Below are 22,099 nucleotides of genomic sequence, written 5' to 3'. Positions count from 1 at the left end.
TTCTACAACTATCTTAAGACAACTTGTCAGCTGCTTTAATTGACAAAAGTTATTTTCAAATCTCATTCTAAAAGAATATTCAAAAGAATATTCTAAATGTATGTTTCAAAGTATGCTGTACTGGGACGACCCAGAGGGAGGGTATGGGAAGGGAGGAGGGAGGAGGGTTCAGGATGGGGAACAAGGTATACCTGTGGTGGATTCATTTCGATATTTGGCAAAAACTAATATAATATTGTAAAGTTTAAAAATAAAATAAAATTTTAAAAAAATTGGGGGTTTTCTGCTTGCAATTTTTTCTATACTAGACCATTTAATGACTAAATTTGACCCCCTTGATAGAAAACAGATCAGTGGATTCTTAAGAATTGGGGAAGAGTTTGTTGCACAGGGTTTGGGGGTGGAGCAATCGAAGAACTGTTCTACACTTTGACTGTGATGATGACTGCATTTGCCAAGTTTTGGAGTTTTACTGAATGTAAATTCTACTTTAAATAAACATGACTTTTTTTCCTTCTTTTTTAAAATTAATTTATTTATTTTAATTGGAGGCTAATTACTTTACACACTGTGAATTATGCATGAGCCTTTCCTCACCAAGACTGATCTGACCACTGTCTGTGCTGCATCTAATCTCCTGTGGCATGGCACCATATGCCATCAACCACTCACTAGTCAGATAATTGTACAGGATCTATTCTATTACAGTGGGGAGCAGCAGTTGTCTTCACTAGAATAAAATTTCATTCAGGATATGAATTTCTTTTCCCAGTTCAGCATTTTCATCCATCCAAATTATGTGTTTTATTTACCATAATGTTATCCCATGATGTCTCTTATAAACATAGAGAAGGGATTGATATATACACACTACTCTATATAAAATAGATAAGTAATAAGGACCTACTATATAGCACAGGGAATTCTATTCAATACTCTGCAATGGCCTATATGGGAAAAGGATCAAAAAAAGAGTCAATATATGTGTAACTGATTCACTTTGCTGTACACCTGAAACTAACACAACATTGTATAAATTAACTGTATGCCAATAAAAATTTTAAAAATTAAAAAAAATTTAAGAAGTAATATTTATTTATTTATATGTATTACCTTCTAGCTTGATCACCCATAATTTATCAACATAGTCTCTGTACCTAACTCCAAATTTCAAAAAGGAGAATGTAATTAGCTCATGTCTATACCTAGGTCATTCTCCTCTGGCCAAGTTCTCTCAAAAGGAGGTGTGGACTGGGAGAAAAATAAAGTCTATCATAACTATCATAAAATTATCTCTTTGTCTAGTCTGTGACATCACGGATTATCCACAAATAAATGTCCTTTCCCTTGAAGTTCTAGGCTAGATTGCGTTAATCCCTTCTGCAAATCTTAACGTTAAGGTTCTGCTACTCCACCTCTCTTGCCTTTTCCTTATATACCTACTGTTACGGTTATTGCCCTCTGATATTCTCTGAGGCCTATGTTTGTCTTTCCTAAAGAGCTCTACTTGCTGTTATGCTGTATCTCATTAGCATTCTCAGAAATACATATATGCCACACTCACCCATTCCATCTCTCCATCAAAAGCCAAACTGGGAACAGGGGGAGAAGTTGCTCCCACAAGTAGCTAAGGTAACTTTCATCTGTCAAGGAGCAACCCCAGTGAGAAACATTCCTCACACTGAGCACAAGTGGAAAATTAATATTATATAGCAGATTTTGGCCAAAGCAAATTATTGATCTTATTCCTTTGACCAATCCAATCTGAAAATCCTTTTATAAAGGAAATTTGAATTTTAAGCCCTTAGGGAGCCACATGACAATTATCATATCTGTGTAAAGGTTTAAAAATTGAGAGCGTCAGTAAATACACGGAGGAGGGGTTTTCAAGCCCTATAGAAGAAAGAGAAGAAGGACACAGGGCCTCCAGTCTTCCTTCTGAGAATAGTTTTCAGGACACAGAAGACTGAAGGGAAGGGAAAGAAACTAATGGGGAAAACGCTAAACCCTCCACAGGATTCATGTTACTTGACAAAGGTAAGATCACCACAGCAACAGAAGGCAGATGCTCTGATACCGTTTTGCTCCTCAGGAGATATATGACATGGTGTTATGAACATTAAGCAAGTTATTAAGGTATATTGTCTAGCATTATGCATAATGTAATGAAGATATGTTTAGAATTATGCCCAGCATGTGGTAAATGGCTCAAAAAACATGTTCCTCGGTCTCTTTGGGCTTCTTCCCCAATCCCTTATTAAAAGTTCAGTTCCAGAGTTCTCAAAAAACAGGGTTCATTAGCATGCTGTGAATGTGGGCCTCCTGGGATCTTTTCTTTCCTCAACTGATTGTTCTGAGGCCTCCCCTGAATAGAACATTTAAAATATGCTTCTATCTAGTATAAAGTCAGAGACAGCACCTATTCAGGCTCAGAAGGGTCAGAACAGAGGAAATCAGAATTTGAAGGGAGGGTGCTTTCTACTATCACTACGATAAATGTGTTTAACTTAAATAAATCACATCTCAAAGGATTACTTGCCAGCCAGGGCGCATTTTAAACTAATGTGGAAATAAAAAGTAGTGAATGACAGCTAAACTGATATATAGAAAAGAAATAGCATTTTTCCTATGAAATTTCCATAGGTGTGTGAATTTTTGTGAATAATTAGGTCAATAAGTAGTTGTGGGAAGTGAAACAAGTTCAATTTTATTCTACCTTTCCTCTACATCTGACTTCTAAATTGTGATTCATCGCATGGACATGTATGGGTAAAATCCTACAGGACCACCCTGAAAGTCAAGTGTAAGTATATCCTCAGCTTATACTTATATCCGTGTTCCTTGTTTGTGACTATAGAGCATGAAATCATATTACTGTGATTTTTTTTTCATTAAAAAGCAACTTATGCTTGCTTTGTTGCATTCATATAATGTAGATAAGTATAAAATAAAAAGACACAGCTCCCCTTATGTCCCCACTTCTTCATCTAACTCCATAAAAATAATACTGATAGCAATTTTTCCAGATCTGTATGACCATGCACATAAAAATATAATTTTAGAGCAGAAGATATATATTTTTTAGACCAAATGGAATAATATAATACACAATTATTCAACAGCTTCCTTTATTCATATAGCAATATACCAGATGTGTCCTTCCAAGTGAGTTCACATAAATCTTTGCCATTTATTTTCTTTATTTAATGCATTTTATAGTTTGGAGGCACCAAAATTACTTAGTCACTTTCCTATTGATGGAAATTTTCACTGTTTCCAAGTTTTTATGTTTACAGACAAGGTTGTAATGAATAGCTTTGTAAAACTATGGAAGCAGAATTATTATAGAATTTGTGTGGAATATGAATATAAAGGTTTGAATGATAACACACAGTTTGTTCACCAAAGACCAAAAATTAATGACCAGGAAGTTCAAGAGCCTGAACGTTCAGGCACTGGATGATGTGGCCATGTTCCATACATCCTTGTGATTAGGATATTCTTAGGGACAATGGCAGAGATGGCTCCCTGGTGATCCCGAGGCCAGGGATATAGGGAGGTGGGCTTAGGATTTCTTTGTTTCAGGGACCTTAAAAGATCAGAACAGGAAGATGCCTAAAGGATTCTAGAAATTTGAGGCTTCTTTCTTAGGACAAATGCTGAGCTTTTGTAAAAGTATATTATGACCAAATAATCTGGTAGTCCCTTTCCTGGTTCTGTGTTAAAGCTATACCCGTATTCCAAATGAAGTGACTCAGCCCATCTAGGAGGCTTAGAGGGCATAGGATGGAAGAGTCTGAGTGCAAAGGAACACCACTCCCTTAGTGTCAGTGGTCAGAGGAGCCTGGTGAATTACAGTACATGCAGTCACAAGAGTCAGACATGACTTAGTGACTAAACCACCACCACCAAGTGTTGATGGTAAGAATTTAATTAGTTCCTGAAAGCCCCTCCTGAAGTTATTTGGTGTCTGAGATTTGCCTTTCCGTCGCTGACAACTCAGTATTATGAAAACTAAGCAAGAGAGAGAGTCCAAACGAACTATATATACATTTGTTGTTGTCGCTAAGTCAGGTCTGACTCTGTAACCCCATGGACTGTAGCCCCCAGGCTTCTCTGTCCATGGTATCTCCCAGACAAGAATACTGGAGTGGGTTGCCATTTTCTACTCCAGGGGATCTTCCCAACCCAGGGATTGAAACAGAGTGCCTCTGTGTCTCCTGCATTGGCAGGTGGATTCTTTACCACTATGTCACCTGGGAAGTCCTTATATACATTTTAAAATTATTATATTCCCCTCACCCACAATAACAAATAAGAGAAATATAGATTTTTATTATTTGGTGGTAGAAAAAGCACCAAGTGTGAACAAGGAAAATTTCAAAATACAACCTTGCTGATAAAGGCTGGGCTCTCAGCTCTTAGAGCAAAGACCAGATAACACACATGACTCCTTGGCTTTCATCAGTGAAAGAGAGACAGGAAACAGTAAAGTCCATTTATAGGCTCAAGAGACTTTACCTTAGACTGACTCTTAAATTCTCCTATTTGTTGTTAGATTTAAAAAAGCTAGGAAAAATTTACAGTTTATATAGCAAATTGCCAAAGATAAAAGGCTAAATGAAGAGCAAAATAAAGAGTAGAGAGAAAAGGCATTATTTTTTTTCATTTATTTAACAATTATGTATTTATTATGCTGTGTGCTTTAGCCAGTGTTATTGGGGGGTAAAAGAATACCAAAAAAGAAGAAGAATATTATTTATGAAAGAGCCTACTTTAATACCAACACTACAATCATTCAATAAGTGTTGGTTCTCCTGTTCTTCCTCTGCTCTTAAGGAACTTACAATCTGTTTTTGGAAAGGTGACATATACCCATAAAACAGAGAATGGATAATGCCCAAATAGAATGCATCATTTATGTTAATTCTTATCTTAGAATCAGACAGCTCTCTGTATTTATCCTGTGCCACAGACATTCAGATATTCATTTTGATATAAAATTTCCACATAGAATGTGGTCCCCATGGAAAGAAGTATGGTTATTTCTAACAAAACTAAAAATAGAATTATAATATGATCCAGCAAAATATCTTCTGGATATATATCCAAAAGAAATGAAAGTAGAATCTTGAAGATATATTTGGACACCCATGATTATAGCAGCTTTATTCATAATAATCAAGAAATGGAAGCAACCCATCAGCAGATGAATGGATAGATAAAATGTGACATATACATACAATGGAATATTATTCAATCTTTAAAAGGAAGGAAATCCTGTCACATGGATTATTAACCTTGAGAACATTACACTAAGTGAAATAAACCAGTCACAAAAATACATACATACATACACAGTGTATGATTCCACTTACATGAGATGTCTAAAGTAGTCAAAATCAAAAAAATAGAAAGTAGAATGGTGGCTGCCAGGAGCAGCAGTTGAGCAGGAGTAGGGAGAGTTGTTCAACAGGCATAGCATTTCAGCTTTACAAAATGAAAATGTTCTGGAGATCTGTTGCACAACAATGTGGATATGTTTAACATCGAACTCCACACTTTGGCTGATTCGTGTTGATGTTTGGCAGAAAGCAACAAAATTCTGTAAAGCAATTATCCTTCAATTAAAAAATGAATATATTTTTAAAAAAGAAAAAAATGGTTAAGATGGTAAATTTTATATTGTGTTTTTGACCTCAATTTTCTAAAATTCCATAAAACATCTCACAAATGCTAATTACACTTTTCACAGACTATCTTAGTCAGATAACGTACTTAGCAACTGGACTTAACTCACTGATTTTCCTACCCATTTGCACAGGAGATCTACTGGAAGAGAAGGAAGAGGCCAGCTCTCACAGAGGCCTATAACTTCTATAGCCTTATGGCTACAGAAACACAGAGAAACTATTTGCTTAAGCCATATATTGCCAGGGTCAATGCAAGGACTAATTTTCCTTTTGAATGTGAGTGGCTACATAATCAGAAAATTAAACTTAGGTCAGTGGTTTATCCTGGGGAAAGAAGTGGCAACCCACTCCAGTATCCTTGCCTGGGAAATCCCGTGGACAGAGGAGCCTGGCAGGCTACAGTCCATGGGGTTGCAAAGAGTCGGACATGACTTAGCTACTAAACAACAGTGGTCTATAAACACAGTTTTCTCAATTGACTTCTAACAGAAAACATGAAGTTATAAAACTGCCACTTTGTATAAAATAATATTTTTAAGATAGGAATTAATGTATTCTATTCAGTCATTAACCATTTTCTATTTTTTTAATTTATTTTTGTTTTTGGCTGCGTTGGGTCTTCATTGCTATGCATGGGCTTTCTCTAGTTTCAGCAAGCAGAGGCTTCTCTCTAGTTGCAGTGCACAGGCTTCTCATTGTAATGACTTCTCTTGTTGCAGAGCACAGGCTCTTGGGCACACAAGCTCAGTGGTTGCGGCCTACAGGCCTAGTCGCCCTACGGCATGTGGAATCCTCCTGGATCAGGGATCAAACCTGTGTCCCTCACACTGGTAGGTGGATGCTTAACCCTTGGACCACCAGAGAAGTCCCAACCGTTATCTATTTCATGTGTACATTACATCTCTCCAAACACTGAATGTAAGTTCCTTAAGAGCAGAGGAAAGGCAAGAGAACCAACACTTATTTCTAAAGTAAATATCTTAAAACACCAAACAAAAAAAATCTATCAAAGAGCTTGGAAATTTAAAGAAGTTTTAATCACAAGATAGAAATATGCTGATATAATTTTAACATATTAAGTTTAGTTAGAGGGGAGAATATCTAAAAGAAATATGTTAAAGCTAATGATATGGAGATGAAAATGAAATAAGAATTCAGGCCTACAAATATCCACTTGAGGGGTAACATGAGACAGGTGTAAGACAGTACCATTTCACTCATGTGGAAACTAAAGCAGGCTAACCACCTGTATGTGTGTTTGGGAGAAAGAAGTCCAAAGTAAGAGAGACATCATTAGTGTCTGAAGAAAGGAGGAAAAATTAGGGAGAAACCACTAGTTAAAGGCAGAAATTTAAAAAAATAAAGATACTAGAAGAAAAAAATCAAATTTCTCAATAAGGTTCACAATTTTTTATTTCAGTTATATTTTTCTAGCCAGAGTAAAATTACATGCTTATTAATAAACATGGATATGGAAGAAAATGACAGCAGGTATCTGATTGGAGAGATACCATCTGCTTCTCTGCTAAAGCCACCTAAGACAGGATAACTAGGACCTGAGGGAAAGCTGACACCAGCAGCAAAGATTGTGAGACTGGTGACATTAGTTACAATGGTCCACAAATCTAAAACATCAAAGAAAAGTTGGGGCATCTTTCGTTACCATAGTTATAATGGCATTGCTGATTCTATTCTAAAGACTCCTCAACTATAGCTAACAAGTTAGCATTTCTTCTCTCACTGAGACCAAGAGCATTATGGAAGTGAAATTTCACTGCCAAATTAGCAGAAATAAAGAAAGATCAAAAGTAAAGTTAACATTGAAAATGAAAATAAAATAGGACATATAGAAAATGATAACTTAGGCATTGGTTTAGAAGGTAAGCTAGGGAAGTACATGACACGTTGAAAAGGACCATGGAGAAAACCCTCATACATGGAAATTTAAGAAAATAATCCTTGGGACTTCCCTGGCAGTCCAGTGGTTAAGACTCTGCACTTCTACTGCAGGGGGCAAGGGTTCCATCCTTCATTAGGGAACTACAATTAATTAATTAATCAGTTAATAAATTAGTTAAAATTAAAAGCTTATCCCCAGCTTTCATTCAAGAAACCATGAATGAAATGAAAGGCAACCAACCAGAATGGTAGATAATATTTGGAAACCATGCACCTGATAAAGGCTTAATAAATCATAAGGAACTCACACAACTCAACAGCAAAGTAAAACAAAACAAAATAAAAACCAATAAATTTATTTTTAAAAAACAGGAATTCTTGTGAAGAGTCAACTTCTGTCCAATAGAAAAATTCATTTAAGTCAAAATGACAGGGAAAAAAAAGGCATTTGAACCAATTCAACAAGAAACGCTTAGGCTCTCCCAAAGGTTTCTGAGCTCCTCTTCCATTCTCATCACTGATTTCTTTCCTTTGTAGGCAGCAAAGGGTAGCAATGAAAAACCAAACCTATATAACAGAATTCATTCTGCTGGGACTAACAGACATCCCAGAGCTTCAGTCTGTAATCTTCATACTTCTCTTCCTCACCTACGTATTCAGCATTATTGGAAACCTGACGATCATCACCCTCACACTACTGGACTCCCACCTCCACACGCCCATGTATTTCTTCCTCTGGAACTTCTCCTTCTTAGAAATTTCCTTTACAACCACATTTACTCCTAGGCTACTGTTCAGCATATCAACTGGAAACAAGAGCATCAGCTTTGCTGGCTGCTTCACTCAGTACTTCTTTGCCATATTCCTGGGGGCCACAGAGTTTTACCTTCTGGCTGCCATGTCCTATGACCGCTATGTGGCCATATGCAAACCCCTACATTACATGACCATCATGAACAGCAGAGTCTGCATCCAGCTGATCCTCTGGTCCTGGCTAGGTGGATTTCTCGTCATTTTATCCCCAATCATCCTGACCAGTCAACTGGACTTCTGTGCCTCCAACATGCTGAATCATTATTATTGTGACTATGGACCCCTCATAGAAATATCTTGCTCAGACACAAGACTCCTGGAGCTGGTTGACTTCATCTTAGCAGTTGTGACGTTGGTGCTCACCCTGATGCTGGTGATTCTCTCCTACACAAACATCATCCAGACTGTTCTGGAGATCCCCTCTGTTCAGCAAAGGAAGAAAGCCTTTTCCACATGCTCATCCCACATGATTGTCATCTCCCTCTCTTATGGTAGCTGCATCTTCATGTACATAAAACCCTCAGCAAAAGAAGGGGTTGCCTTCAATAAGGGAGTCGCTGTGCTCAATACCTCAATCGCCCCTTTATTGAACCCATTCATTTATACTCTGAGGAATGAACAAGTAAAACAAGCCTTCAAAAATGTGGCCAGAAAGATTGTGAGTCTTTAGTAAATGTAAAGACCTCAAACTTAAAACAGAATCTGAATAATATTTATGAAGTTCTTCTCAAGGATAACTTCTTCAACCCTCTTCTTATTAAAGCAGTATCTCAGGGGACTTCTCTGGTGGCCCATGGGCTAAGACTCCACACTCCCAAAGCAAGGGGCTTGGGTTCAATTTCTGGTCAGGGAACTACTTCTCACATGCCACAACTGAGACTTGAACTAGAACTAGACTTTGAGGTCTCTGATTCTGTATTAACAACATACCACAATCACATCATGCAGGGGTACCCATCTGAACTGCCACATCTCAATAAAATATTTTAGTTGTTGTTCAGTCGCTAAGTCATGTCCAACTCCTTGTGACCCCATGGACTGCAGCATGCCAGGCTCCTCTGTCCTCCACCATCTCCCGGAGTTTGCTCAAATTCAGGTCCACTGATTCAGTGATGCTATCTAAACAATCTCATCCTCATCCTCATCCACCGCCTTCTCCTTTTGTCTTTCAATCAGGGTCTTTTCCAATGAGTCGGCTCTTCCCATCAGGTGGCCAAAGTATTGGAGCTTCAGCTTCAGCATCAGTTCTTCCAATAAATATTTGGGTTGATTTCCTTTAAGATTGACTGGTTTGACCTCCTTGCAGTTCAAGAGATTCTCGAGAGCCTTCTCCAGCACCACAGTTTGAAAGCATCAATTCTTCAGCACTCAGGCTTCTTTATGGTCCAACTCACACATTCTTACAAGACTACTGGAAAAACCATAGCTTTGAGTACATGGACTTTGGCAACAAAGTAATGTCTCTGCTTTTTAATACACTGTCTAGGTTGGTCATGGCTTTCCTTTCAAGGAGCAAGTGTCTTTTAATTTCATGGCTGCCATTACCATCCTCAGTGATTTTGGAGCCCAAGTTTGAAGCTATCACTATTTCCACTTTTTTCCCATCTATTTTCCATGAAGTGATGGGGCCAGGTGCCATGATCTTAGTTTCTTGAATGTTGAATTTGAAGCCAGCTTTTTCACTCTCCTCTTTCCACATTCATCAAGAAGCTCTTTAGTTCCTCTTCACTTTCTGCCGTTAGAGTGGTATCATTTGCATATCCAAAGTTGTTGATATTTCTCCCAGCAATCTTGATTCCAGTTTATGATTTACCAGCCTGGCATTTCACATGATTTCTTGTGGCTCAGCTGATAAAGAATCTGCCTGCAATGCAGGAGACCTGGGTTCGATCCCTGGGTTGAGAAGATCCCTTGGAGAAGGGAAAGGCTACCCACTCTGGTATTTGGCCTGGAGAATTCCATGGACTGTATAATCCATGGGGTCACAAAGAGTTGGACATGACTGAGCAACTTTCACTTTCACTCTGCATATAAGTTAAACAAAGTGAAGAGTCATGTCCAACTCTTTGGGACCCCATGGACTGCATCCTGCCAGGCTCCTCTGTCCATGGAATTCTCCAGGCAAGAATACTGGAGTGGATAGCTCTTCCCTTCTCCAGGGAATCTTACCAACCCAGGGATCAAATCCAGGTCTCCCACATTACAGGCAGATTCTTTACCATCTGAGCCACCAGGGAAGCACAAGTTAAATAAGCACGGTGATACTATACAGTCTTGACATACTTACACATTTCACAATTTTGATCCAGTCAGTTTTTCCGTGTCCAGCTCTAACTGTTGTTTCTTGACCTGCATACAGGTTTCTTAAGAGACAGATAAGGTGGTCTGGTACTCCCATCTCTTTAAGAATTCTCCACCATTTGTTGTGATCCACACAGTCAAAGGCTTTAGCATAGTAAATGAGGCAGAGGTAGATATTTTTCTAGAATTCCCTTGCTTTCTCTATGATCCATCAGATGTTGGCAATTTGATCTCTGGTTCCTCTGCCTTTTCTAAATCCAGTTTGTACATTTGAAGCTTCTCAGTTCACATACTTCTGAAGCCTAGCTTGAAGAATTGTGAGCATTGCCTTGCTAGCATGTGAAATGAGCATAAATGTGCAGTAATTTGAACATTCTTTGGCATTGTCCTTCTTTGTGATTGAAATGACAACTCACCTTTTCCAGTCCTGTGGCCACTGCTGAGTTTTCTAAATTTGCTGACATATTGAACTGCCACATCTGAATAAAATATTTTAGTATTATAGTAGGATTTAAAGCCAATTTAAAACTTCCATGGTGCTCCAATGTTTAAGAACCACCATCGCCTGCCAATGCAGGGAACATTGGGTTTAACCCTGGTCCAGGAAGATCCCACATACCTCAGGGCAACTAAGCACATGAGCCACAGTTACTGAGCCCACACTCTAGAGTGAGCATATTACATGCACATTACAACTAAAGAGTAGCCCCCACCTACCACAACTAGAGGAAAACTACCACAGACCAAAGACGCAGCACAGCCAAATACAAATAAATAACACATTTTAAAATGATTTAAAAACTGATGAACTAACTCAATGTATATAGATCTCATGAATGGACCAGACAAGTCTGTAAGAATGACAAAGTTGTCTTCAGTTCCTTCCAACATACTCATCAGTTCAGTTCAGTTCAGTCGCTCAGTCGTGTCTGACTCTTTGCAACCCCATGAACTGCAGCACGCCAGGCTTCCCTGTCCATCACCAACTCCCAGAGTCTACCCAAACTCACGTCCATTGAGTTGGTGATGCCATCCAACCATCTCATCCTCTGTTGTCCCCTTCTCCTCCTGCCCTCAATCTTTCCCAGCATCAGGGTCTTTTCAAATGTGTCAGCCCTTCACATCAGGTGGCTAAAGTATTGGAGTTTCAGCTTCAACATCAGTACTACTAATGAACACTCAGGACTGATTTCCTTTAGGATGGACTGGCTGGATCTCCTTGCAGTCCAAGGGACTTTGAAGAGTCTTCTCCAACACCACAGTTAAAAAGCATCAATTCTTTGGCGCTTAGCTTTCTTTTTTTTTTATTTAATTAATTTATTTATTTTACTTTACAATATTGTATTGGTCTTGCCATACATTGACTTGAATCCGTCATGCTCTCACATCCATACATGACCACCAGAAAAACCATAGCCTTGACTAGACAGACCTTTGTTGGCAAAGTAATGTCTCTGCTTTTGAATATGCTATCTAGGTTGGTCATAACTTTCCTTCCAAGGAGTAAGTGTCTTTTAATTTCATGGCTGCAATCACCATCTGCAGTGATTTTGGAGCCCAGAAAAATAAAGTCAGCCACTGTTTCCACTGTTTCTCCATCTATTTGCCATGAAGTGATGGGACCGGATGCCATGATCTTAGTTGTCTGAATTTTGAGCTTTAAACCAACTTTTTCACTCTCCTCTTTCACTTTCATCAAGAGGCTCTTTAGTTCTTCTTCACTTTCTGCCATAAGGGTGGTGTCATCTGCATATCTGAGGTTATTGATATTTCTCCCGGCAATCCATTTCAGCTTGTGCTTCTTCCAGCCCAGCATTTCTCATGATATACTCTCAGTTCAGCTCAGTCGTGTCCAACACTTTGCGACCCCATGAATCGCAGCACACCAGGCCTCCCTGTCCATCACCAACTCCCGGAGTTCACTCAGACTCACGTCCATCGAGTCAGTGATGCCATCCAGCCATCTCATTCTCTATCATCCCCTTCTCTTCCTGCCCCCAATCCCTCCCAGCATCAGAATCTTTTCCAATGAGTCATCTCTTCGCATGAGGTGGCCAAAGTATTGGAGTTTCAGCTTTAGCATCATTCCTTCCAAAGAAATCCCAGGGCTGATCTCCTTCACAATGGACTGGTTGGATCTCCTTGCAGTCCAAGGGACTCTCAAGAGTCTTCTCCAACACCACAGTTCAAAGGCATCAATTCTTCGGTGCTCAAATTTCTTCACATTCCAACTCTCACATCCATACATGACCACTGCAAAAACCATAGCCTTGACTAGATGGACCTTTGTTGGCAAAGTAATGTCTCTGCTTTTGAATATTTTATCTAGGTTGGTCATAACTTTCCTTCCAAGGAGTAAGCGTCTTTTAATTTCATGGCTGCAGTCACCATCTGCAGTGATTTTGGAGCCCCCCAAAAAATAAAGTCTGACACTGTTTCCACGGTTTCCCCATCTATTTCCCATGAAGTGATGGGACCAGATGCCTAGCAGGGTGACAGTATACAGCCGTGACATACTCCTTTTCCTATTTGAAACGAGTCTGTTGTTCCATGTCCAGTTCTAACTGTTGCTTCCTGATCTGCATACAGGTTTCTCAAGAGGCAGGTCAGGTGGTCTGGCATTCCCATCTTTCACAATTTTCCACAGTTTATTGTGATCCACACAGTCAAAGGCCCTGACATAGTCAATAAAGCAGAAATAGATGTTTTTCTGGAATTCCCTTGCTTTTTCGATGATACAGAAAATGTTCGCAATTTGATCTCTGGTTCCTCTGCCTTTTCTAAAACGAGCTTGAACATCTGGAAGTTCACGGTTCACGTACTGCTGAAGCCTGGCTTGGAGAATTTTGAACATTACTTTACTAGCGTGTGAGATGAGTGCAATTGTGTGGTAGTTTGAGCATTCTTTGGCATTGCCTTTCTTTGGGATTGGAATGAAAACTGACCTTTTCCAGTCCTGTGGCCACTGCTGAGTTTTCCAAATGTGCTGGCATATTGAGTGCAGCACTTTTATACCATCATCTTCCAGGATTTGAAATAGCTCCACTGGAATTCCATCACCTCCACTAGCTTTGTTCATAGTGATGCTTAGGCCCAGCTGACTTCACATTCCAGGATGTCTTGCTCTAGGTCAGTGATCATACCAAGGTGATTATCTTGGTCATGAAGATCTTTTTTGTACACTTCTTCTGTCTATTCCTGACACCTCTTCTTAATATCTTCTGCTTCTGTTAGGCCTCTACCATTTCTGTCCTTTATTGAGCCCATCTCTGCATGAAATGTTCCCTTGGTATCTCTTAATTTTCTTGAAGAGATCTCTAGTCTTTCTCATTCTATTGTTTTCCTCTATTTCTTTGTATTGATGGCTGAGTAAGGCTTTCTTATCTCTCCTTGCTATTCTTTGGAACTCTGCAACATATTCATCAGTTCTCAAAAATATTTATCAACACTTGTTACCAACTACTGATACATTGTTAACAAATGACAGGTGCACATATTCTTTTAGGGGAAGTTTTAGGTAAACATCCCTTTCTCTGGGGAATTTTCACAAATTGTCCTGCTTACAACTGTGGCCAAAACAACCACACCCAAAGCTCATTAGTAGGTTCTGAGCACAGATTCCCCTGAGCACCATTTGTTGTTTCCCATAATTGATCCTCTGGGTCCACAATAATAGAGTCTATAAAGCAAATGTCCCATTTTGATTGAGTCGGACCCATTCAGAAGCCTCCTGCATGACCCAAAACTTCAGAACCTTAGGTTCCAGGGGAGAAACCATGTGCCATGGCACAAGGGGAAGCTTCCAGCCCCATCACAGACTCTCTCTGACCCTTCTGATACATGGTTTGGATGTTGACTAATCAACAGAAATTTGTCCTTGGATAGCTATGTTTCAGAATTGTTACAGCTGAAAGGGCAGATATGTTGGAGAAGGCCAGGTAGAAATGGAGATGAGTCAAGAAAATAAATTTTTATGAAAACTTAGTCCTGTGATTATTTCTACAGTGTTGCCTCCACATTTTGCTGCAAGGCTGAACTCTTCATGAAACATAGGACATTCAGGTCCATTCACTTCCTGCTTTCTTTTTGAAGGATCATCACCTGAGGTGCTTGTGTTGTCCCTGGACTAGCGAGTTCCTGAGGCCACTTCCCAGATAACAAGTCATTGATTGTACTGAAAAAGAGGGAGTTGCAGGTCGCAGCTTCCTTTGCCAGGCCCCAGAAATGACCCAAGACCAGGGCTTCTGAATCACTGGGCAAATTCTCTACTGCCCTTGGGAATTCCTTTGGGCTCATTCTGAGAAAATAACAGACTCAGAAATCTTTCTTAATGAGGCTAAAGGATAGTTTTTTGTGTGTGTATGTGTGTGTGTGTGTGTTAGTTGCTCAGTCATGCCCAATTCTTTGCGACCCCATGGACTGTATGTAGTCCACCAGGCTCATCTGTCCAAGGAATTCTCCAGGTACGAATACTGGAGAAGTTAGCCATTGCCTTCTCCAGGGGATCTTCCCAACCCGGAGATAGAACGCAGGTCTCCTGTATTACAGGTGGATTTTTTACTGTCTGAGCCACCAGGGAAGCCAAAAGTATGTTTATCCTCCCCCAAAGAAAATAGACCTATGTGCAAACACAGACTGCCTGGCAGGGAGTGGAAGCAAAGAAATGGGGGGAATAGATAGGCAGCAGTTCTCTTTGGCAGTAGCTCTCCAAACTTTTTAAATCATACATCAAGTCTGTAAATATTTTGAAATGAAGTTGAGGATATAGTTCCAATATATGTGTGTATTAATTTATTTTAAAACTATTTATATGTACTTCTGTATAAGCATATAGATTATGCTTTATAGCAATTAAAAAACCAAATGTTTTTAAAGAGCTAAAAATAAATAAAATACTTCATCAACTTCAAAACACACATTTTAACATCTCTGAAACTGAGAAACGTCTTACGATCAATAGTAATTTAGCATAGTGTCATAGTCTAGTCGGTGGCATCTTTTCTTCCTTAAAGGCACATAAAACAATGCTGTATGGAACATTTGATTGTATCTTAGATTTCACGAAATAAGGTATAACTAGAAGACTGACATATCTCCATCACATACCCCAGTAAATCCTATGGCTCAACCCCTGATGTGAATGTTCCCCACATTTAGAGACCAGTGACAGAGATCATGGACTTCCTGAGTCATTGATCTCAAACTAAAAGGGATGAGAGAAAATAATTCACAGAACTTCATAGATTTCTTCAGGGGAAAATCTCTTTTCTACACAACAAAATAACAAACCTGAGAGCATCATAGATCTGATCCTGGTGAGGCAACATTCAAGTGGCTTCCACATTGTTTTCAGATTCTCCTCATGGCCCTAGGCGAATAGTTAATTTCTGTGCAATTTACCTTCTTTATCAAAAAATGGGTGCAACAAACCTCATAGTATTTTATTTCTTGTCAGTCCCATCCCAGCAATCTATAGATATACCTATCACATGGCAAACACCAGAGATCAGTGTGAGAAAGGGGTCTGAGCACCTGAACAGACATTTTTCCAAAGAATATATACAAATGACCAACAAGTACATGAAAAGATGCCAACAGCACTAAACCTTAAGGAAATGTTAATTAAAACTTCAATGAGAGATCATCTTATATTTTTCAGAATGTCCATTATCAAAAAGACAAGAGGGAACAAGTGTTGGCAAGGATGTGGAGAAAAGAGAACCCTGGTACATTGTTAGTGGTGATATAAGTGGTACAGCCACTATGAAAAACAGTATAGAGATTCCTCAATAAATTAAAAATAGAGCTAGCATATGAGCCAGCAATCCCATTTAAGGGCATATAGCCAAAGGAAACAAAATCACTACCTCTAAGAGATACCTGCACTCTCATGTTCATAGCAGGATTATTAACAATAGCCAAGGCACCTAAGCGTCCATCAACAGATGAGCGGATAAAGAAAATGTGGTCCATATATACTTTATTTTATGCATACTAAATTTTCAGAAAAGAAGGATATTCTGCCATTTGCAGTAACATAGATTAATTTGGAGGATATTATGCTAAGTGAAATAAGCCAGACAAAGACAAATACTATATGGAATACTTATACAAATACTTCTGAGGAACCTAAATAAAAAGTCCAACTCACAGAAACAGATTGCTGATTGCTGGTGGAAAGTAGAAGAGTTAGGAATAAGTTGATAAGAGATTTAATTGTAAGATGAATATGGTCTGAGTATTTAATGTATAACATGGTGACTATAGTTGATAATACTGTAATATATAATCAAAATTTTAAAAGAATAGAACTTACACGTCCTCACAAAGGGAAAAAAGTGTTAATATGTGAAATAGGGGGTGTGCTAATAAATTGGATAGGGGGAATCCTTTCACAAAACATACATGTATCAAATCATCACCTTGGACACTTTAGAGTGAAACTGAAAATTGTTCAGTCATGTCTGACTATTTGCAACCCTATGGACTATACAGTCCATGGAATTCTCCAGGCAAAATACTGGAGTGGGTATCCATTCCCTTCTCCAGGGGATCTTGCCAACCCAGGGATCAAACCCAGGTCTCCCATATTACAGGCAGATTCTTTACTGGCTGAGCCACAAGGGACACCCAAGAATACTGGAGTGGGTAGCCTATCCCTTCTCCAGGGGATCGTCCCAACCCAGGAATAGAATCAGGGTCTCCTGTGTTGCAGGCAGATTCTTTACCAACTGAGCTATCAGGCAATCTGTCTAAATACCTTACAATTTTGTTTGTCAATTGTACCTCAATAAACCTGGGTGAGAGAAGAAAGTGGTCTGATGAAAAACAAAGAAGACATTCCCCATCTTTAATGTCCAAATGCAATGTCAAGCAATTTTTAATAAAGACTGAATATAAATGAAAATGGCCTCATATTACAAAACTGCATGCTACATAGGTGAGGAAGTAGGAGGTTTTTTTGGCCAATACAGACCTGAGACAATTCATATCTATACTGAGTAAAGAGGGAAGGTAAGTGATGAGATACACAGATGAACAAAAAGGTCCCTGAGCTCAGGTGTTTGTGGTCTTGCAAGGAAGACAGGCTCTATCCTTTATAACAGACCCTATGGAAATATACCAGGCAAGTACTCAGTCACTAAGTCATGTTCAACTCTTTGCAACCCCATGGACTTCAGCCTGCCAGGCTCCCCTGTCCATGGGATTTTCCAGGCAAGAATACTGGAATGGGTTGCCATTTCCTCCTCCAGGGGATCTTCCTGACCCAGGGATCAAACCCACATCTCCTGTGTCTCCTGCAGTGGCCGGAGGATTCTTCACCACATGCCATCTGGTAAGCACCATACCAGGCAAAGACCATAAATTATGGGAAACGGGAGGAAGCAGTGAATTCAGCCTAGGGCTTACAGGGAAGGCTTCAAATAAGAGGTCTTAAGGGGACTTCCCCAGTGGTCCAGTGGTTAGAACTCTGAGGTTCCACGGTGGTGGACATGAGTTCCATCCTTGATCCAGGAACTAGAATCCCACATACACATTCAGCACAGTGTGGACAAAAATAAATAAAACTTGTTTAAAAAAATAAATCTTAAGCTAGATTTAAAGGATGAATAGGTGTGTGCAATTCTAAAGAGGCCTGGGAGAACAGCAAAGAATTCTTGTTTTGCTTATTTGCTTATCTATTTAATATATAAATATAATAATAATTGCTTTTTGAATATTCACCATGTGGCAATCACTGTTAAAATCTTTACAAGCATTATGTCATATCATCATCACAAATATCCTGTTACTATTCCTACTTTACAAAGAACACTTAATGAGTTTCTTGCATGGACATGCTATGATTAACTATTTCACCAAATTTAGCCTCTGTTCACTGATGCCAAATGGAAATATGGAGACAGAGTTTTGGATGAAGTAGAAAAAGAGTAGCTTTTATTGCTTTGCCAGTAGGCTAGTGCCCTCAAGACTGTGTGACTCACCCTGGAGAAGGTAGTGAGGAGTAGGGTGTGATCAGCTCATGGACAGTTCTGGGATTGGCCAGCATCAAGCTGCAGTTCTACATATCATCAACCTTCTAATTTCAACCAGTCTAGGGTCTATGCTTGTCAGCAGTTTTCACCTGGATGGAGTCTGCTTCCTGTAAAAATAACAGGAAAGTGTGTCAGGCCTTTATCTATACCTTTCAAGGAACTGTGAGTTTGGAAACTCAGCTATGTGGCAGAATTATTGTCTAAATTGTTACCAGTTCCCCAGACTAATAGCTACTCTTTGTTTCTACATCTTCACATTTCCCAATCATTAACTCTTGAGTCAGCGTTTTACTTCAGAAGACAAGGACACAGAGGCTTGTACACAGTTTCACTAGTATATCATCTTCATTAAATTGAGGACTGTGTTTCCCAGAATGCCCTCACCTGTATGGTCCCCCTACCTATAGAGTCAGCCAGAAGAAGAACTAGCAAGAGGTGTGAAAATAGCAAGTGATGCAGCATCACTCTGCAAGTTGTTTTGTAGCCAGATGAGGTGATGGACAGAGGAAGCTGTGGTCAGTGGGATTAAACCCATTTTAGTTCTTCTGTTCTTAGCAGAGGATTCTGTATAGACTTTCTCAGATAAAATAAAAGGAAGAAATGAAAGAAAAGAGGGAGGGAAGATGGGAGTGAGAGAGGACAATCACTGACATCCAATAATTCTTTCAGGATTCTAAAGAAGGTGACATTTTTGGCTAGGGAAGGGCCTCTAGAAGCTTCTGCTCTACTTCCCTCAATCCATTGGGAGGCCTATCTGATGCTTCTATCTGCCCAAGATTGCTAATGTCTGATGTCTCTATCGGCCCTGGATTGCTAATGTCTGATGTCTCTATCTGCCCGGGCTTGCATGTTTCTGGCAAGGACATGAAATCTACAATGGCCAATCAGACCTTGGTGACTGAGTTCTTCCTCCAAGGCCTGCAGACACCAAAGGCTTCAGGTGGCAGTTTTCCTGCTCCTGCTGCTTGCCTACCTCATGACCGTGTCTGGAAACCTGGCCATCATCAGCCTGACCTTGCTGGACACCCGCCTGCAGACCCCTATGTATTTCTTCCTCCGGAATCTGTCCTGCTTGGAAATTTGGTTCCAGACTGTCATCGTGCCCAAGATGCTGCTCAACATTGCCACGGGAACTAAGACCATTAGCTTTGCTGGCTGAATCGCCCAGGACTTTTTCCACATCTTCCTGGGGGCCACGGAGTTCCTCCTCACAGCCATGGCCTATGACCGGTACATCGCCATCTGCCGGCCGCTCTGCTACCCCGTCCTCATGAGCAGCAGAGTCTACACGCGGCTTATCCTCACCTGCTGGTTGGCTGGATTCTCCCTCATCATCATTCCTCTCGTCTTCACCAGTCAGCTTGCATTCTGTGATACCCACATCAACCACTTCTTCTGTGACTATACACCTCTAATGGAGGTGGTCTGCAGTGGGCCAAAGGTGCTGCAGATGGTGGATTTTACCCCGGCCTTGGTGGCACTGCTTAGCACACTGGTGCTGATCTCCATGTCCTATGTCCAGATTATCCGGACAATTATCCGGATCCCCTCTGTCCAGGAGAGGAAAAAGGCTTTCTCCACCTGTTCCTCCCACATCATTGTGGTCACCATGTGCTACTGTAAAGCCTTCTCCAGGCAAAGGGGTTGATCTCAACAAAGGAGTGTCTCTAATCAATGCAGTTATTGCCCCTCTTCAGAACCCCTTCATCTATACTCTCAGGAACCAGCAAGTGAAGCAAGTAGTAAAAGACTTGGTCAGAAAAATGACTGGGCTCCAAAATAAGTAGCAACCCTACAAGGCACCTTCCAGGGTGTGTAAGGAGTCGAGGCTCGCTCACTCCCGTTGCTTCTTCCTCCACAATCACTCTCAGATTCACTCTACCTCTGTATTTCAACACATAGTTCATGTGTCAAAGATGACCAGCTGTCAGAGACTGCAAGTGAGTAGTATATACTTTTTGCTTCTCTGTAGCCACCTACATTGGTTGTGCCCTCCCACACTGACATTGGGTTTGGCCATGTGGCTTGCTTCATACAAGTGACACTTTATGTTTGTACTGTTAGTTGCTCAGTCATGTCCAACTCTGCGAGCCCATGGATTGTAGCCCACCAGAGTGTCCGTGGAATTCTGCAGGCAACAAACTGGGGTGGGTAAGCCATTCCCCTCTCCAGGGGATCTTCCTGACCCAGAGATTGAACCCAGGTCTCCCTCATTGCAGGCAGATTCTTTACCATCTGATTCACCAGGAAACTTTCAGAAACAAGAAGTCCTTGAAACCTACCACTATATGAACAAGCCTGAACTAACCTAGGCAAAATTTGCCCCCATCACCCTTGCAGATAAACTCACACACACAGACACACACATACACACATGCTCCCTGCCACCATGAAACAGAGCTGCCCAGCTGACAGTGGTCAAAGATACATGAATGAGCCCATCAAAGGCCAATAGAGAACCATCCAGATGAGCCCAGCCCAAATGGCCAACCCACAGAATGATGAATAAAATAAATGTGGCTGCTTTCAGCCACTAAGTATTAAAGTGCTTTATTAGTCAACAAAAATTCATCAAGAAAAAGTAAGCATATATGGTAAACACACGCAGTGTCCTGGTTCAGGATCTACCATTAAGAAGTGAGGGACAGAGAGTGATTACCCATATGAACTGTAGTTGGGATGATCAGGTCAGGAAGGAGGACCTGGTCTCTTCTCACCTATTGTCACAAACCATAGTTACCGAGAAATAGATTGTCTACAGGATGTATATTGAGACAGAGTTATTTATTTTTCTTCTGGGGCCTTCAGTGTCCTCGTCACAGGTAATCTGTCCCCTGAAATAAGACTCAGACAGGGAGGTTGGTAGATTTTGAAGGTCTTATCCCATGGAGCCTAACTTGAGCACATTCTCTGTGTAAAATGAGGTTTTTTAATTTCCCAGAAAGCTCAGGACCTTTCTCAACTCCCCCATACTCTCAACTCCCCCATACTCTCATCAAGGGCACTTCTGAGACATTGTTTTCCAGGGACTTTCTCACTCAAAATAAAGTTCTCTGATGAAGGTGATGGCCTACGGGAGAGAGACCCAGAGCTTCCCCATCTGGGTATGTATTTCTCCGAAGCTGCAGGAAATGGTCAGGCAAGAGGAGGGTGTGCTAAATTGCCCACTTCCCAGGCTGAATCCATTTTTTTTTTATATTTTTGACTACACTGGGTCTCTGTCACTGCCCACTGAATTGCTCTGGTGGGGTGCACGCAGTGGCCTCTCTTGTTGCAGAGCACGAGCTCTAGGGTGTGCAGGTTTCAATAGTTGCAGCTTGTGGGCTCTGGGTGTGTGGGCTCAGTAGTTATGGTGCA

General features: G+C 40.4%; 1 protein-coding gene and 1 pseudogene across 1 annotated transcript; both read left to right on the top strand.

The window, feature by feature from the left end:
• The first annotated feature begins 8,145 nt into the window (after nt 1-8,145).
• OR6C304 (olfactory receptor family 6 subfamily C member 304) lies at nt 8,146-9,075 on the top strand. The gene has a single exon (NM_001390288.1). The coding sequence runs from the start codon at nt 8,146-8,148 to the stop codon at nt 9,073-9,075; it is 930 nt and encodes a 309-aa protein (NP_001377217.1).
• Nucleotides 19,619-20,529, top strand: OR6U2P (olfactory receptor family 6 subfamily U member 2, pseudogene; annotated as a pseudogene).

This window comes from Bos taurus, chromosome 5 (assembly GCF_002263795.3).
Source record: "Bos taurus isolate L1 Dominette 01449 registration number 42190680 breed Hereford chromosome 5, ARS-UCD2.0, whole genome shotgun sequence".
Lineage (NCBI taxonomy): Eukaryota > Metazoa > Chordata > Mammalia > Artiodactyla > Bovidae > Bos > Bos taurus.
Note: the sequence above shows the minus strand (reverse complement) of the source record. Positions and strands in the feature narration are given on the sequence as shown.

Bases quoted from the DNA above. Each gene is read 5' to 3' on its own strand.
- OR6C304 (NM_001390288.1), top strand. From the start codon at position 8,146: ATGAAAAACCAAACCTATATAACAGAATTCATTCTGCTGGGACTAACA.